This window comes from Protomyctophum parallelum, assembly GCF_964188405.1.
Source record: "Protomyctophum parallelum genome assembly, chromosome: 12".
Classification (NCBI taxonomy): domain Eukaryota; kingdom Metazoa; phylum Chordata; class Actinopteri; order Myctophiformes; family Myctophidae; genus Protomyctophum; species Protomyctophum parallelum.
The window spans coordinates 41,587,787-41,607,038 of NC_139712.1; the positions used below are offsets into that span (position 1 = coordinate 41,587,787).

The 19,252-nt window shown below is 42.4% G+C and overlaps 1 protein-coding gene across 2 annotated transcripts; it reads left to right on the forward strand.

Annotated features, from left to right (window-relative positions):
* The first annotated feature begins 136 nt into the window (after nucleotides 1–136).
* Nucleotides 137–18,044, forward strand: LOC310868052 (pyruvate dehydrogenase (acetyl-transferring) kinase isozyme 3, mitochondrial-like). 2 transcript variants are annotated; one of them, XM_083778296.1, is made up of 12 exons: nucleotides 137–495; nucleotides 4,012–4,153; nucleotides 5,200–5,271; nucleotides 6,500–6,684; nucleotides 9,730–9,819; nucleotides 10,710–10,787; nucleotides 12,558–12,634; nucleotides 12,885–12,986; nucleotides 13,822–13,929; nucleotides 14,260–14,373; nucleotides 14,554–14,674; nucleotides 17,248–18,044. In XM_083778296.1, exons 1-12 carry the CDS (start codon nucleotides 393–395, stop codon nucleotides 17,259–17,261), a joined length of 1,206 nt encoding a protein of 401 aa, XP_083634422.1. In that variant the 5' UTR covers nucleotides 137–392; the 3' UTR covers nucleotides 17,262–18,044. The 2 variants fall into 2 exon arrangements, with proteins under 2 accessions (XP_083634422.1, XP_083634421.1); XM_083778295.1 differs by having other exon boundaries at nucleotides 14,554–18,044.
* Nucleotides 18,045–19,252: the final 1,208 nt, after the last annotated feature.

Here is a 19,252-nt window from a genome sequence, read left to right on the forward strand (position 1 = left end):
ACAGGTTGACTGACACGTTGGCTCGTCCAATGGGGCCGTGGGATTTCCTCAATTCCGGGTTTTGACCCAATCGGCGTGGAGCACCAACGTCCGTCACGTACGGTTGACTCTCTGAACTTGAGAGGGATACGTGCTGCTGTGAGCGTGCAGCAATGTTCCGACATCAAACCAACCAAGACATTAGACTCGCATTGCTGTCATCTACCTCGTATGGATACACATTAATTTCTACCGGGTCGCTGCTGCTGTCAAATGTGGACCGCGGACAAAGGATAACGGCGTCACGCTGTCAAAAGTGTGTAATTGAATGAGCTTATCGCGTGTTGTTTTTGATTGGATTCTCTCGTACTGTACACCATCATCATCACCATCATCATCGTCAAGTTCCCACCATGAGGATCTTCCTGTCTCTGCTGAAAAACGCCAACCCAAAGATTGAATATTATTCCAGATTCTCGCCCTCTCCGCTCTCCATCAAGCAGTTTTTGGATTTTGGTGAGTATAGAAAGAGGAGGAGACTGGAGTGTGATGTGTGTGTGTGTGTGTGTGTGTGTGTGTGTGAGTGAGTGTGTTATGTTCTGACTGTACCACCACAGTCTTACATATGATATACAGACATGTCTCTGTGTCCTTCCTCTATAGAAATAACTTCTTCATCAACAATATAATTATAGGGGCCACTCAATTGGCGTGGCTCTTTATTAAGTTGTTTCCTAGAATCGTGGCAGCCACTGCAGAGTCAGATTAAAGGGACACTTCACCCTTTTTGCAAAACAATATATGTTAATGACGTTTAGAAGCTTTAGAACACTTTCCTGGGGGTCTTTATGTGTGTAATATGTGGTTTTAGATATTTTAGATTGTAGCAGTGAGCACAGTGTCTCTGATGTCATGGACACTGGGCCCACTTCCTTCCTGGACTACATTTTGTCTCAGTAAGACAGCTCTCCCCCTATCCACAAGGAGGAGCAGTGCACCAAAGAATTATGGGAATTGTAGTCCAGGAAGGTAGTGAGACCAGTGTCCATGACATCAGAGACACTGTGCTCACTGCTACAATCTAAAATATCTAGTAAAACCACATATTACACACATAAAGACCCCCAGGAAAGTGTTCTAAAGCTTCTAAACGTCATTAACATATTTATTTTGCAAAAAGTGTGAAGTGTCCCTTTAATGTGAGTTCAGTTGGCTATAAATAGGTCCACACTATGTCGCCGTGAAACCTTATACTGTAACTCAGACTGTTATGAGACGACACGGTGCTTTTGAATTGAATGTTTACTCAAAACCCAGTCGTCACAGGTCATGCAGAACAATGGTGCTTTTATCTCTTCTTCTTCAACTTGACCCCCAACTTAATGTATTACAGTATTTGACCATTGATTAAAATGTTTAGAGCATTTCCAAGATTTTAATTTAAGCCAAACCCTAACCATTTTAATTAAATAAAATAACAGCTCTACAAGATTGCAACGTATCACATTGTAAGGGTTAAAGTGGTTAACAGATTTATGCTTAAACAGATGTTTATGCTAATCTTTCTGGGAACCTCCTGGAATACTCCAAGGATCCCTGAGGGTACCCAGACTACACTTTGAGAACCTAACTGCTCTAGGCACACACGGCACAGACAAGCCTAAGATTGTGACTTCTGGTGTCATCAACTTCACCACAAAGGCTTTAGTTTAATTAATCCGCCCGTGATTAAAAGCATGACCAGCTGAGATTAAAACATGATTTCTGGACAATAGTTCACAGCCGTGGCGGACAAGATATACATAATGCTACAGGAAGTAACAACAGGTTGGGTCCTGCCCTCCCCATTGCCCTATCCAATCCTGCCTGTGCCAGGAGAGAAGCATGAGTATGTGACTGTGTCCCAAGGACGAACTATAAGATAATCATCGTCACACACCTCACTGGTGGTATGCCATTCGCCCTGGCAGAACCATCTGGTTTCCAGACGAGGTCTGCCAGACCACGAGTCACTCACTATTTTTGTCGCGTTGTCTTCGTACTTCTAGTTAATTCCCCAAATGTTAACTGTTCCAAGTGTGAGTGCCTAATGCCTAAATTGAGTGCTTTTCACATAGCAGCCAGGCATGATTTTCTCTCTTGACTTATTCTCTTAGTGCCAGATCCTACATTCATATCCCTGAGGCTTATATGAGAGTTCAACGACCTTAGGGGCCCTAAGCTCTAGTGAGGTAAAGCCCTTGCCCTTACTCCTTATCATGTCTAACAGAATTCTGAAGTTACACTCATGACTCTGCTCACACTGTGGTGCCATGCTTTTTCACTTGTATCAGCACTTTCACATTGAGCTCAGTAAATGTGTATTGTGCAATATAGTCTTGTCCGTGTATGGGAGATGGGAGCTGGGCAGGGAGGGTGACATTAGTAACTGTACGTACTCCTAGTACAGGCGGTGATGGCACTTGTCAGGAATACCGGAGAACTCGCCGCCTTACCAACTCGCGCAGGGAAAAGTGGAGAGAAACAAGCTTCATCATTATTATGCTAACATGCTGTCTTCATCAGTATAGTATGTCAAACCCACATGTTAATTGTAGTCAAATCATTTTGTGCAATTAAATGGTCAGTTAGATAATGATTAAAATGTGAGTATGAATACCAATGATAGTACCAATGATATTTCAGGATATTGTTTTCTAATGAATTACATTGTTTCTGTACTTTGGTGTCTCAACTTTAGCATTCCTACTTCATCTAGTGTAAACTCTAAACAACTATCCTCTCTCTCTCTCTCTCTCTCTCTCTCTCTCTCTCTCTCTCTCTCTCTCTCTCTCTCTCTCTCTCTCTCTCAATTCAATGCAATTTAAATAAAGGTGAAGTAAAACTAAAATGCACTAAACCGCGGCGAGTCGGAAAACCGGCGAGTTCTCCGGTTACCCTTGTCAGCAGGGAGTGTTGGGTGGAAGGAGTAGGATGAAGGCTCTAGTAGTCTATTCCTTCCCGGTGGGGTATCCTCACTGGGAGTGTACAGTATGTGCCTGATGTGGGGAGGAATTAAGTAGTATGACGACTGACTAAAATTGGCAAGAAAATGGGGTAATAAGCAAAGAAATCTTAGAGTTGACCATCATTTTTGTGTCATGTACAACCTAAGAGTCTGCAATGACTGTTTCAGTCATTGTTCTTCTGCAGGAATTCAATAAGCTGTGTATCGTGTTTACGCTAGGCTTGCAAAAAAATGCAAGCTTTTTGGCCTCGTACTGTCACTACTGTATGTAGGGAAACCACTGCCACACTAGTCCAATTAAATAATGCACTGTTGGAAGGTTGTTTAACTGAATTAAATTGTGCTGAGTCACATCTGCACTCTGCAGTGGGGCATTCAACATTTCTTTAATGTAAACCCAGTTGGAATTAGGGCTATAGTTATGTACAAAATCAAATATCAGTTTTTGGCCAAATACCTTATTGAAATTCCGATCCTCAATAACGCCTGTATACCTAAGTTGGGCGAAGGCAAATATTAGAACAGTGTAATAACACAAATAGTCCTTTAACAATATTTATTAACAGGCCTGGGGATATTTGTATAGGATATACATCTTCCACAAAATGTCTGATCTCACAGTCCGAAAGGGCAGTTTTTATAGTAGATTATTGAATGCATGCACACCACTGTTTCTCATCATTCTCCAAAATGTACACTACTAGAATAAATATTAGTTCCTGTTGTAGAACCACTTAAATGGATATTTCACAGAGTTCATATTAACGACCTCAAATTAAGTACAATTCATAGATAGTTGTATGAAAACATAAATAAGTCATAAGTCATGTAAGTTCTTGAAATTACAGTGCTTTACTGCAATGCAGCCTTAAAACCAGGAAAAGATCCTTATGAATCCTTATGTGTTATGTCATATAACGATATTTCAACATCCAAAATCCCATTCGATATCTGTATGTATACTGTATGTATAAAAACAACAAAAGTGCATTTTTCCCATAAGATTGATTTTGGGTGTCTCTCAGGCAGGGAAAATGCATGTGAGAAGACGTCATACATGTTTCTGCGCAAGGAGCTGCCCGTGCGCTTGGCCAACACCATGAGAGAGGTGAACCTGCTACCCGATAACCTCCTGAGTCAGCCCTCCATCAGACTGGTCCAGAAATGGTGAGTGACCTCGTCCAGAAATACACTTAATACATGATGATATAGGCCCCCGACAGTAAGCCGATAAGGTAGATGCTTGTGAGTGAGTGTCTATCTGGAGAAGATGTTGTTTCGTATACAGTATCCTTGAGTAGTTTAAAAGGAAATAAATCACACCCATGTGAAGTGAGGGGCGCTCTAAGTCTCATCATCGTTCATCATCAAGACGTAAAATAGACGCTATGCCTATTTGCTTAGACACTATGACGTGAAATTCTCCATTCATTGTCAATGGGAATTTAATGTTTGTGTAGGACAAAAATAGACACTATGTGCTCAGCCACTATGACGTAACATTCTCCATTCATTGTCAATGGGAATGTCATGTTTGTGTAGGACAAAGCTTGTGAACATACAGTAGAAGATGGATATAGAGAGGCTATCGCCCCTCAACAACCTCATCTTTCTCTATAATACAAAGTCATCAATGTGTTATCTTTTTCTCCTCCCCTTTTTCTCCTCTGTGTGCATCCAGTGGTCTGGTTTGACCATAATGGATTCTTTTTAGATAAGATATTGTTTAGGCTTTTTCTGCCTTTATTGATAGGTTGAAATTAGACTGACAGGAAATGGGGAGAGAGATGGGGGGGGAAGACACGTGGCAAAGGCCATCGGAATTAGGAGTCGAACCCACGGCACGCCACGGCACGCTCAGCAGCGTAGGTGCCCGGACGGTTGAGCTAACCATCCGGGCCCACAATGTAACCTTATAATGACTGCTATTATTTTAATGTTTTATGCCTTGCTTTTCATTTATATTTTCTCCATTGCTCTGTAAATCACTTTGACAGGCAGGTTGACGGACAGGCAGGTTTTGCAGGTTTTATAGTAATCTGTTATTCAATTATTCTGATCAGTGTTTGCATCTATTACGTATGCGCTATAATAATTCCAATGTGTGTGTGTGTGGGTGGCGGTGAGGGCTTCCCTAGGGGGGCTGAGTGCATAGAAACTAAGAGAACAGTGTACAGAATGTTAGTTTCACTTTGACTGTTTTTTCTTTTCAGGTACATGCAAAGCTTTGTGGAACTGCTGGGTTACGAGAACAGAAAACCAGAGGATCCTCATGTGTTGAATGAGTGAGTGATGTACTGAATAGAGAAGCAACTTGTAGCCACATATTTAACCTGTGTTTTGTCTGACAAGAAAAAAAAAACGAGCGCGCTCTCGCGCGAGACACAAGTATTGTGTTAGATATATGATTCAGGTTAAAAAATCATCCAAGTTGTCCTTTAACTGCAGAGCACTAGGCAACACTTGAGTAGTATTACCCTCTGTGGCATAATTGATGTAACAGAAGGAAATATTCAACGCAGTAGTAGGTGGGTCAAACATTCAGTACAATGTAGTACAGTAGGTACAGCTCTAAATACATGTGTAAATCATCTATCCATTGCACACTGCCCTGTCTCACTGAAGTTGCCAATCCCTGTAATAAACAAAGCCCTATTCTAGGCTGATTGGACAGTTAAGACTATATATTTATACCATAACAATGCCCTGGTTGCAGAGTGACAGTCCTTTATGACAGATAGAGGCTGTCATGACCAGATTCCTATGGTCATGACTCATGATAATGACATGGATATATCAAAGTACAACATGTCCAAGCCCTGGAAAGGTTATGAAAAGTCATATTGGAAAAGAACAATGGGTGGTCCACCGTGCCTCAAGCCAAGTTCAGGCTGGTCCGGTGTGTCTCAGGAGCAGGACTAGTGAGGCATGAAGAAAGATGGCACTGGAGCAAACTTATTAAAGCCTTTCTCTTATTAACAGGGTGCAGGCAAAACATATGACCCAATGAAGATGTATTAACGTTGTTATATGTTTTGCTTGTACCCTGTTAATAAAAAAATCACACCCGTGTGAACTGAGTGGTGCAACTCCCCCCCCCCCCACCTCTCTCTCTCTCTCTCTCTCTCTCTCTCACTCATTAGCAGACAACAGTGCAGCACTATCCCTCTATCTGTTTCTGGCACAACAGCGCCCCTACTGGTACTCATAGTCTTATACTGGTGCTCATTAATGTCACAGACACACATAGGTGAACAACACATAGGTGAACACGGACATTGCTGTTCCTTGGAGTGGTTGCACCACTCAAAAAGGCTACCACTTACAGCTGCAGAAGCCCCAAACAGTCCTCCACAGGCCCACGTACACACAGAAATGTGTGTTTTTTCGTTTTTCTACATACCGTTGGTCCAAGTTAAACTGCCATTTTACTGATTACCTACTGTCTTCCATCCATCCATCCATCCATCCATCCATCAATCCATCATCTTTTCTTTCATCCACTAATTCCAGTTTCCTGGAGCTGTTGATAGAGGTCCGCAACCGCAACAACGACGTGGTTCCTACCATGGCTCAAGGGGTCTTAGAGTACAAGGAGAAGTTTGGTTTTGACCCCTTCATCAGCAGCAACATACAGTACTTCCTGGACCGCTTCTACACCAACCGCATCTCTTTCCGCATGCTCATCAACCAGCACAGTGAGTGTCACATTATCACATGTTGTGATTGATTTATTGAATACCTATTTTTCAAATTTGTTACAGTCAACACAGGTTCTTACAAGTTTTCCACCCGACAGCAGCAATGTACTGTAGGGTTGAGTTCTGAAGTCCATTAACAAGCACAGCCAGTTCTATTTTGGAACAGTTTTGTTGAGCTTTGAGTCAAACAACTCCCATCGCTGTTCCACAAAACACACCTGCACATGGTAATATATTCGTATGCCCTCTCAGTCTTCCTCTTTGTTTAATCAACAGGGAAAGTCATCTTGACTTTATAGAGCCTCAGCTCTCTAAAACTAACAGACTGATGGCTTAAAGATGGAGTGCCACGATTTTTTCCCACCCTAAAACACCCTAAAACGGTTACGCCGCGGACAAAGCCAACTCGGATCGTGACAAATCATGACAATGAACACAATATTTTGGGCCTCATAGACACAAAAACTGTGGCACTCCATTTTTAATGCAATATTTTCAGCAATATCTTCTAATGCTGCCTTCACACTAGCGGCAGAGTTGGCATTGAAGGGTTGCTTAACACACTGGTTGACACCATCAAGCATGTGTGGGAGTGGACAGGGAACTGGCTGACGTCATGAAACAAAAACACATGATTGATTGACACTTCACTGCGTCACTGGAGTGCTGAAAATACGTTTAAGCCATCTCAACTATTCTGCTGTAGTGCGGCATCAGTGTCGCTTTGTCTCTGCTAGTTTGAACGCAGCATCAGGGTGTCACTCAGTACAAGCCTCATGTTTACAGTGTAAACATGTGGCCACAGCCAGGCACACAGCATCACTCATTATGCACAGTATGGCATTTTGAAGACAAGTTGAGAGTTTCCCTCCTTTAACCTGTGGATGTGAGTGCAGCCACTTTCATTACTATTTTCCATCATGTTTATGTCAAAAGCTCACTCTGCGCTTTATCTTAGAAATCCAAATTGACAGAAGGACCAAAAGGATTTGTAATCGATAGAAGTACATTTGGTCATGGATTTAATATTTTCAGTAAAATCCTTTCAAATGTACTGAATTTTAGATAGATAGATCTTTATTGGCATTGCTTGCATTATAGAGCTTCACCACTGGCATACAAATAAATAACCATACTGTGTACAATAACCCAAAGTGCTAGTCCATTTTCAGTACCTTTTTAGTACTATAGAGGAGGCTCAGGGATGGGGGGGTGGTGGGCAGGTTGTTCATTCAGCAGCCGGACAGCCTGTGGGTAGAGGTGTTGGTTTTGGACCGGATGGATCAGACGTTGGAAAAGACGGTGTGCTGGGTGGAACTGGTCCTGTAGGATGTTATTATAAAAGACGGTGTGCTGGGTGGAACTGGTCCTGTAGGATGTTATTATAAAAGACGGTGTGCTGGGTGGAACTGGTCCTGTAGGATGTTATTATAAAAGATGGTGTGCTGGGTGGAACTGGTCCTGTAGGATGTTATTATAAAAGATGGTGTGCTGGGTGGAACTGGTCCTGTAGGATGTTATTATAAAAGATGGTGTGCTGGGTGGAACTGGTCCTGTAGGATGTTATTATAAAAGACGGTGTGCTGGGTGGAACTGGTCCTGTAGGATGTTATTATAAAAAACGGTGTGCTGGGTGGAACTGGTCCTGTAGGATGTTATTTGTATGGCATAGCATAGGCAGGGGGAGGTGAAGACTGTGCAGATCTCTGGAAGACTGGTCCCAATGATCCTCCCTGCAGCCTTGACCACTCTGTGGATGGCCCCCTTGTCTGCCCTGGTGCAGCTGGAAAACCACTCCAGTCGCCTATAGGTGAGCACACTCTCTACTGCACAGTGGTAGAAGTGGATCAACAGAGCTTGTGGAAGTCCTGCCCTTTTAAGTTTAAAAAGAAAAGGCGTTGCTGTGCCTTCCCCACGGCAGAGGTGATGTTGGTCCTCCAGGACAGGTCGTCGGCCACAGTCACTCCCAGAAACTTAAAGGTCGAAACCTTCTCCACCTCCTCATTTCCAATGCCGCATTCCTGGCTCTTGTAGTTTTGGTGTCATCCAAGGTTTTTGGTTTGGAAAGACACGGATCTGCTTCCAGTGTGTAACATTATCCACACAAAAATGTATATATTCCAGAGTCTGTACAATTATTCAGAGACCCACACGTCAGTGTTTCCGGGCCACTACAAATATCCCAGTCTGTGGTGCTGAAGTAGTCCTGGAGCCCAGGGATAGTGTCCTGACAGACCTGACTTCGGGCCTACTAGATCAGATTTTTGGTGTACCAAGGGTGCAGGAGGAGCGAAACATGATCAGAGAGACCTAGATGGGGGTACACCTGGGCTCTGTAAGCATGGGCTATGTTGGTATAAAACTGGTCAACTTCAGGAGTGCTTGAGGGCACAAGCACCCACTGACAAAATAATAAGCCAAAAAGCACACACTGACTGAAGGCTGAAGCTCCCCTCCCCCTGGTCATTTTGGTCACGTAGGCACACACCTTTACGGTGTTCACAGAACAGGTATTCAAATGCTAATACGGTGGCTTTGTTCCAGTGACCGCACTGTTCATTCCACTCCGTCTCCTGCAGCAACACAACACTAACACGGTCAGTGGAGAGGCTGCTGTCTGTGTACTGTCGGCCCGTCTGTAAAGAGCCATGAGCCGGGAGGGAGGGGAGGGGCAGCAACACCGCCGGCCAAAATATCCATCTCAGCCATCTCAGCCAAAACAATGTCCGGGGAACAGAACTGTTCCTTTTCCTCAGACTACTTTTACTTTAATTAAAAGGTAGGCCTAAAATGCAGTGGCTGTAATTGGGTCAATGATCTTGCTTTCGTGAGCAATGGTGTACGAGATTGGTAAAATCCACCCGCCGCTTATGGCTGAAACAATTTAATTCTTTACTGTTTTGATTGATTGATTAAAGTACATTTCAAGTACAACTCAATACTGCCGTTATAGGAACCTTCCGCCACTGTGGTCATGTATATTGCTCCCTCTAGTAGCACATTTCACATTCAAATGTTTCTATTCACTGTATTTCTTTGTAGCTCTCCTGTTTGGCAATGACACCAACCCAGCTCATCCCAAACACATTGGCAGCATTGACCCCACCTGTCACGTGGCTGATGTAGTCGGAGGTAAGATTTGAAAGACCTTTTCTCATTAAACATAACTTCTTAAAATCAGCAGCATTTTCTTTTCTTGACTAGTTGCAAAAATGCCACACGATTTTTATTTTTATTATTTCACTCAAGCAACAGAGATACATACAGAGAGAGATGATGGGGGGGGGGGGGGGGTGACACACAGTAAAGTCCGTCTGGATCGCTAGTCGAACCCATGGCACACTGCCAGACTGGCACACTGCCAGACTGGATTACCAGCCAAGGTGCCCAGATGGCTATGCCAGCCGCCCGGGCCAAACAACTCTTGGATTGAATTAAATATTCTTAATTGAGCAAGGAATTTGAGCATAGATACATGAAGTATAGTTTGACGTCGGGGCTCTCTCTCTATTCATTCCATCCCTGTAAGCATGAATAATGATGAATAAGGGGAATATAGAATCGGAGTCTACAGGTGGATGCTGGGGAGGCGGTGGGATTGCAAAACTTCATAGGGCAGCAGCAGACAGTGAGGCAATGTTCAGTAGAGGCAGAAACAGTAGAGCAGCACAGTGTAGCGAGTAGCAACCAGCAAGGAGGGAAAGCGAAGAATGGCCAGGTAGGCCATTCCTTGGCCTACCTGGTCAAGGAATGGCCAGTTTAAATAGCCCGCCCTGATCAGATAAAGAGTGCATGTGACTAGTCATTTGATCAGGGTTTGGCACGCTGCCTTGAGTTGTCTGCCTGAATAGCTCTGCAGGCTTCGCAATAATCTTTTCCCCGTCTGTTTATTTTATACACCTGTATTATCTTGTGGTCCATTTGTTTTGCATTGCTGAACTAAATGTTTGCATAGCGCAGTTATGAAATAATTCAGCTGTTTGCTTGGAAATGCATTAACTTGTCTTTGCTTTGTCTCTCAGATGCCTATGACACAGCCAAGATGCTATGCGAGAAGTACTATATGGCTTCTCCTGACCTCAAGATCGAGGAATTCAACCGTAAGAGAGATTCACTCTTGTGTTGTATGTTTGTCTCATTCTGATCATCAAGATAATATTATTAACAGTGTTTCTCCTACTATTGTATCGGTGGTGGTGGTGGCGGCGGTGGGGGGCATGGGAGGGATTTGGTGCAATGTCTAACCCAGTATAAAAATAGATTTACATTGACATAGATTCAGGCTGTAGACTTAACTACACACCAGACATAAGACTTGTAGCTTTTACCCATCGATCTTCTATTCATCCATGATCCGCCCATTCAATCTATTAATTTGCCCATGGCTTGGTGATTCATAGTGTTGACTTGAAACTACTACTACTTGTGTTCTCTTACACATTCTATTTCAAGCTAGTGGTGCCAGAAAGTCTCAATGTAGTCCTGCTGTATTACAATGTTGAGAATGTGTCTCATTATCTTCAAAGTGTTTGAGGGAGTGAATGCATGTACGTGGGTGTTTTTTTATGGGCGTTGGAAGGGTGCAAGGAGACGGGACATCTGCATGCACAGTGGCACTTGCAGGATTTGATCACATTGTATGCACAAGCACAGTCTGATTCAACCACCCTCCCCCCATGACTACTAGTGACAATACAGACACAGCCATGGCATCAGTTTTACAATCAAGATGAATGTTAATCATTTTAAGTCATTCTGTTTGAGAGGTATGCATTTAAAGGATATAAAGAGCTGAATGAATATTCAGCAGAGGCATAGTAGGCATTGTAGCTTATTTAGTTTACATTATGTGGATGATCTAGAACAGGCTATACACTGAGTGAAGTCATGCACCAGACATTTTAACAATGGAACCTGTGCACAATGGAAACCACCTATGAAAACCATTCAGCAGCCTCCAAGTCAGATTCAAGTATGCACAGTTTACAGGCTTCTGTCATTTGAACCATGCACTGAGGCCCATGGCACAGTGATGTGGCTATTCATCTGTTGCAGTTTGTTCATTTGAGTGCACTGAATTTGGGGTTGTACCACCAATCAATCAAAGATTAGTTTTTGTGGCTTTTCTGCCTTTATTGATAGTATCAAGTGAAGACTGACAGAAAAGAGGGAGAGAGAGAAGTGGAGAGACATGCAGCAAAGGTCGTCATGAACGGGACTCGAACACGCGACGCGCTGTCAGGCCAAAGCCTATATGTGGCATGCGCCTGGACCCAATCAATCCTTTTTAAGAGTGTTTTTCAATATACATTACTATGACATCTTCACACAATTTTCCTGATCTTTCTCCCCCCCACACCTGGCAAACGCCCCCTTTCTCCATGACAAGGCTTGGACTATATCCACTGATGTTTCACTGAAGTGCCAATGGCAGGCTCTTTGAAACGTTTGAATGTGTAATTGTGTACTGTACACATAGTACTGAGCCCTGTATGCCCCATTAAGGAGAGTTAGAAAATGAAAGTGTCTCAAAGCAAAACTGCACTGAGGCGAATGTGAGGGAAATGAAAGCTTATTTTTACTTTTTATTATGAGTGTCAAAACAAAACTACTGATGGAGGACCACTGACCATGCAACAACAACAGACGTTATTATGTTACAAAACTGACACAGAAAAAAAAAACAATCATTGCCAAACTGTTAAAAACACAATAGTCTGAGTCAAATGAAAATGAATGTACCGGTAAACTTTTCCTAATGAGCATCAACCTCAATCTTGAGCCTAACGTCGCTTATAATAAGCAGACTTAAGTCGGCAACACTGATGTGATGTCATGTCCTCACTCCTCATGTCTCCTGTGTGTTCCAGCGAAGACCCCTGACAGGCCTATCCAGTCAGTGTACGTGCCCTCTCACCTCTTCCACATGCTGTTCGAGCTTTTCAAGGTAAGCAAAAAGCAGGATCTCTTTCATCGTACGGTCCTGACGCTCCACATGTAATTAATTAATTAAAAGTGTAACGTGACCTTGATTCTATCAGGATGGACCACTGCCTGGCAATTAACTGTGTGTGTGTGTGTGTGTGTGTGTGTGTGTGTGTGTGTGTGTGTGTGTGTGTGTGTGTGTGTGTGTGTGTGTGTGTGTGTGTGTGTGTGTGCGTGTGTGTGCGTGTGCGTGTGCGTGTGCGTGCGCGCAGAACTCAATGCGGGCTACAGTGGAGCTTCATGAAGACAATAAGGAGGGCTTACCACCAGTGAAGGCAAAGGTGACGCTGGGTAATGAGGACCTTTCCATAAAGGTACAGAACACACACACACACAGACACAGACACACAGACACAGACAGACAAATAAAACCCAGATAGTTAGTCTGAGATAGAAATAACTGGTTTTAAGGGCTTGATATATTTCATAATGTCATGCACTGCACATAGCAGATACTAACACACTGTGTCACTGCTATGGCTATTTTTGGTGTGTGATGTGACGTGCAGCTTCGGGTCTTTCAGTTTATTGGCATAAGAAACAACATTACTGTACTTTTCCCCTCAGCAGATATGGGAGTTTTTCCATTTTTAGTCACATTTTCAAACTCTTTGTCTTTGGGTGGATGTATGTGTGTCTGATGTCTTGGTACAGCTGGCAGGAAGTTAGATAGTGCAGCTCGGTTTCCACCTCATCTTCTGTGCAGTAGGTGCACAGTCTGTCCTCTCCTGTGAGCCAGGTTCTCTGTCATGGGACAGTGCTAAATGACTCTGTACGTAGTCTTGGATCAATCCCAGTGCTTGGGTATTCTGCCCCTGTGTATTCTCTTTTTAGGGCCAAAACGTCAAATAGCAAAACCCAGTTTTCTCTGGGTTTTGGTTGATTGTTCCAAAGAGTCATATAGTTTTGTGTGTGCTTGTGTTGGTGTACAGAGGGAGGCATCTCTCTAGTCTCGAGTTTCTCTGTACAGTACGTGTACATTATTTGGTGCTTTCCGTCGGATGCAGAGAATGGATTTACAGAACTTTGCATGCAGAGTCTCGATTTAGTGTCTGTCCCATTTTTCTAAATATCGGATAGCAAGTGGACCCTTTGGGATGTTTCTGGCGGATGTTCTTTTAGATTCTTTTGGTTTCTTTCTGTGTTCAGATCAGTGATCGAGGAGGAGGCGTTCCCCTTAGGAAGATAGACCGCCTGTTCAACTATACATACTCCACCGCCCCTACACCCACCATGGAGCCTGGAGCTGTCCCACTGGTATGTGTACTCAGACCAACACACACACACACACACACACACACACACACACACACACACACACACACACACACACACACACAAATCAAGTATTATTAGTCATATTTATATTACTCCTACCGCAGCTGTATCACTTTTTCCATATCTGGATATCTTTTATAACTACCGTGATAACTGAATTGGGAAAGGTCCATCATGTTAATGTTAAACGTGATGAGACATTCACCCCTAAAATGATTACCGGTACATTTGATTGTGATTGCTGAGTGCTGATTCTGTTTACAGTTTGTGAATGTCTCTGTCTGTATGCCTCTGGTGTCCTTCCTCCAGGCTGGTTTTGGCTATGGTCTACCCATCTCTAGACTGTATGCCAGGTACTTCCAGGGGGATCTGAAGCTCTACTCCATGGAGGGTGTGGGAACTGATGCTGTAATTTATCTGAAGGTAGGTTGTATTTACCGTGCCTCTTATTTTCCATAGTGTTCATGATTCATAAGCGTCCTCACATGAACCAACATTAACTCTGTTTACACGCAACACAACCTCTTCATTATTTGCCCTCTGTAGTTTCTCTTTGAGTGTGTCCTCATTGGCTCTTTATTTTTGACTGTTCCACCACCAAAGGCCCTGTCAAGCGAGTCATTCGAACGCCTGCCCGTCTTCAACAAGTCAGCGTGGCGGCATTACAAGACCAGTAACGAGGCAGACGACTGGAGCAACCCCAGCAAAGAGCCACGCGATGCCAGCAAGTCCAATTACAAGGCCAAAAGATAACTTGTGTCTAACCCGCTAGTCCCTAACCATAGCTACCCCTTGCTGGCCAGTGCATGTACAGTATGATGAGCCTTGCCCTTGGGTAAATACAAGTTTAAGATCAGTTTTGAATCAACATTCCAATGGGTAAAGTTGCTAACAGGGTTCCCGCGGCCATGAAAATCCGGCAAAGGTCACTCAACTTGAAAATGCAATTCTCAGGCCATGGGAAAGTCATGGAGCAAAAGTTATATATATATATTGCATCAACTAGATTTAAAATTAACTATTTATAAATGTGTGTTTCAAGGTTTCATCACATTATATCCAACGTTACACATTATTTAAGCTGCAAGTTATTGAGTTGTCATGGAAGAGTTACTGAAAAGCATGAATGTGATCAAATTGTAACAAACCCAGTTACGCAGCTGGAAGATACAAACTGACCGTAGATCTGTACCCAATGGCAATGACTATCATCCACCTAGATTCTGGTGTTAATGGCAGCCTGTTGCCTTCTCAGTAAGCCACAAACTGGCTCTTCCAAAGTAGATCATCTCTTGTGAATTTGGTCATTTGGCCAGTTGAGGCCTTTTTGTCAACAGCTGTAACTTAACTTTGTTTTAATTTATGTTTTTATCAAAGTCAGTTCTTCCTCATGAGTCCTACCAGCCAGGCTTTGCTGACATGGCTACTCCCCCATGTGGCTGAAGAAGTCCTGCACTGATTCGTCAGAGCTGTAGAAGACTTGCTGTTTAGTTTTTCTGTGTCCAAGTCCAACCCTCACATAAAAGGACCTCTTGTTTCAACTTCCCTCGCACACAGAAAGACTGAGGGTTTGAGTTTCATTGCAAATGGGCAAAGGAGTTTTAATTTCCTTCCCGTGGGAGTCCCTTTTGATTAGACACAAATAGGTCAGTGTGTGTGCTGCCGTAGCAAAATCAAGTTTCAGTGGCATGTTGCTTAAGTGGTGAATAGAGATCGGAGAACTGCCGAATTTCAACTAGAAATTATAACGGGAACACGTGTCGTGTCATTAATTAATATATAGTAATGATAATAACATAAGAAAGACAACAAATTATAAATACAGGTTATTTATAAAGATTTACAGTAGGAACCAATGTATTTATTTTGTATCTCCATGAGAGAAAGCCTTACCTACTGTATACAGTAAGAATATATTGATATTCTTTTTTCTTTTCTTTTTTTTTGTGTGGTGGCTGTTGGATATACTTTTAAGTTTTATTTCAAAACGGGAGAAAGTTCTTACCTCTCAGTTCAGAGTTTTAAGATGTACAGTTGGCTATAGTTCAGAGTTTTAAGATGTATAGTTATAGCTAGTTGTTATGTGTGCTTTTAGATGCGCATCAATCAGCAATATTGACCGTTATTACAGACAGTGCTTTTGCAAACCAGCAGTTGTACAGCCACACCGACGTGTTTGCCCAGCTCTGCAGCCTTTTGAACAAAATGAAGGACCAAAGGCACATCTTCAGGATTCTGTTAGAACAACGCCGTGTCAGCCTTGTCTCTCCTGCAGCTTCTGCCGCTCCAGCATAATTGTGTTTGTATTGTTGAAGGATGCACCCTTTGCGGTGAGGAACGGCCTGCTGTGATTGCACGATCCCTTTCTGGCCCATGCTAACACCAGCATGGAAGCTGTGGTGTTGTGTTGACCTGCTGCACTGAATACGCAGCATGAAGTCTGGAATCACACAATGTGTGGGTGCAACTGCAGTCGGCTTCGTGTGGCCATTTGTGGTATTAATAATCATCACATGACTTGATTCTTGAACCTTGAATGATCTTCAGCTACGCTTGTGTGTTTTCAACATGTACTGGTGTCATGTTGTTATCTTCACTGATGATTGGTGGAAGTAGACGTATATAGCTATTTAAACAGCAAATGTGTTTGATATTAGCCTTTTGTTTTATCCAGGGAAAGGGGCCATTTTAAACTTCATGTGAGGAACTATTTAGAATTCAAGGATTTTGTCTTTGGTTAGATTCCTTTTTGTTGGTTTATATAATTTGTTTTATAGAATAAGTGGGTGTAATTACACAATGAGAAACATGAGTCGGAGATAAAGTTAAGGAAAAGTTGGATAGAGCAGCCTTGAGTGCCAGCAGGGTTACTGAGGCAGAGATCACTATCACTTAACTTTTGTATTTAAACATTTTTTGTTGCCGTTAGAGTACATGTCAATGACATTGGGGACCCTTTATGAATGCCCTTTGCTGTACTGCTATACGCACATTTTTAACATTCATTTGATCTTTTTAGATCAATGCGTCAGAGTAGGTGCTGTTATTTTCACGATAAAAGCATTAAATGGTTGTAAAAAACCTGTCGGAAAAACACATTCTGATCAGCTTGACAACAAATGGACCATAGGACCGTAGACTTGTGAAATCACAGATGTAAATTAGTTTAAAGCTATTTCTGGTGCAATATTATTGTACATTGTCCCTGTCAAATGAAAAAAGGAGAAGAAAAGATGGAGCTTGTTATATGATGGATCTCAATAATCTGAGGTGACTTCCTCTTCTCATCTCCTTCAGCTCTATACAAATAACTGATGAAGACTTGGGAGAGACGCTTCATTATGGGAAACATCCATTGTCCCTCGTTCCCTTCAGTATTGAGGCAAAACCTAACGTTTCCAGCACTGCCAATGCCTTTGTGCGCTGCCATCAGTCATACTTAGGAGACAAATGAGAGCAATACTCTAATACTCTCTAATATATGCCCAAGCCTTTGAATCAGGACTTCTGTGCAGGGAATGCTGTGTTCTGAGCTCAGATCTTGTCTTCTAAAGGCCCCAGTTAACTACTCTTTTGATGTGTGTTTTCTCCTCATTTCTCAGTGACTATTATAAGGGAGATCCTTTGATAGGACTACCCTGGTTCAGTTTTATTCTTGTAACAATAAAGACCGCTTCAGACAGGTACAATACGGTTCCATACAAGCATAGAGAGTCTGCTTTAGAGTGCCAGGGATCTGGCAAGCTTTTATAATGGAGCCTGTTTCATACCTCTGTGGTGTTACTTGTATACTGTATATAACCATATGAGCAATGTTGACATTTTCTGCCAGTGTGGAGTGATTCCTCATGTTTTTCTTCCCACATTATCTCTGGTTTAAAGAGATGTTTGAGCACTTTCTACGCATGGTTTTCCCTCATTGTAGTGAAAGTCGTGCAGTTATGCAATTGTAACGATCATAGAACAGACAGCAATCCCTGTATTCATGTTGTACCAACATCCACCAACACAGTGATATTATCTGAAGGTGTGAATTAGCATGAGATCGTCTACTGTTTAAAACCTAGAATAAAAATAACTGCTGTTGAACTATGCTATTTGTCTCTGAAGAGATTGGATTGCTTGAAAATTACTTTCAAATGCACTTACACCATTTGTTTTATTTACATGTCAAGCCATTTGGAATAAAAATAAACACACATTCCCAAAGTTTGTACATACAGTGCAGGGTTACATGTAGTGCATACAAGACATTAACTTCTCTACAGTGCATTATGAGTTTTATTTGTGGGCGTTGGGGATAGGTGAGGTATGGGTCGCTGGTGAGCAGACCCGACCAAAAACAAAAGCACATTTCAAATGACTGAAGAAAAACAAAATAACAAAAATGGGGTCATGATTTTTGAGTACCTGACATGTGTTTACCTCAAGTGCTTCATACATTACATTTCAAGTATCATCAGAGTCCTGGGGATACCTTGTATCTCCAATAGTGTTTTTTATATATTTTTTTGTTTTACTTGACAGCTGATGGAAAACTTGCAATAAAGCCACTAATGATGCATTGCAAAATATTAAAAGGAATACACGGATATGAATAGAAAAACAACAGCCAGCCTCTCTGGCTCTCTGGCTAGGAAGATATGCTTAATTCATACTCCATCGTTTGACGTGTCACGCGCTGGAAAGAGCAGATCTACGTACAAGCTCTCAGTGCACGCCCCAAAAGACAAAGTATTAACTGAGCTATAGTAGGCTTCTGCAGAACAAGATGTTTCTGGTCTACACTAGGTGAGGGAAGGGGGGCAGCTAGTAATTACTGTGATTTCACTGTTGCAGTAAGACACAGGTGGGTTGGGGGGTGTAAATGCGTTTTCACTGTTTGCTTGTTTGCTAGCATATAAGAGGAGGGGGGGTAGTCAATGACTGCGATTTCACTATTGCTTGGATTGCAAGCATTGGACAGGCAAATAGTGCGACACATCTAGGCTTGGTCTCAAAAGACTTGATATACATTCTAGAAGCAAATACTAGATGTTTGGTAACGATCTTTTTTTGTATAGTTAAAATAGTAGTTAGCTAAAGAAAGCTATAAAGTTCACAATACAGTATAGACTAAAATCATCCTAGAGACCCTGTAACATTATTTTTTAGTTGTGGTAGTCTCTCTACTTGTTTGATTACATTTTTTATTTTGTGTCAGTCACCTCAAAGAACACAAGATTTATTTGGGGGACTAGCTTTATTCCCCGTTTTAAACTGGACCTTGATTCACACTGGATACATATTAAGTACTTGTATC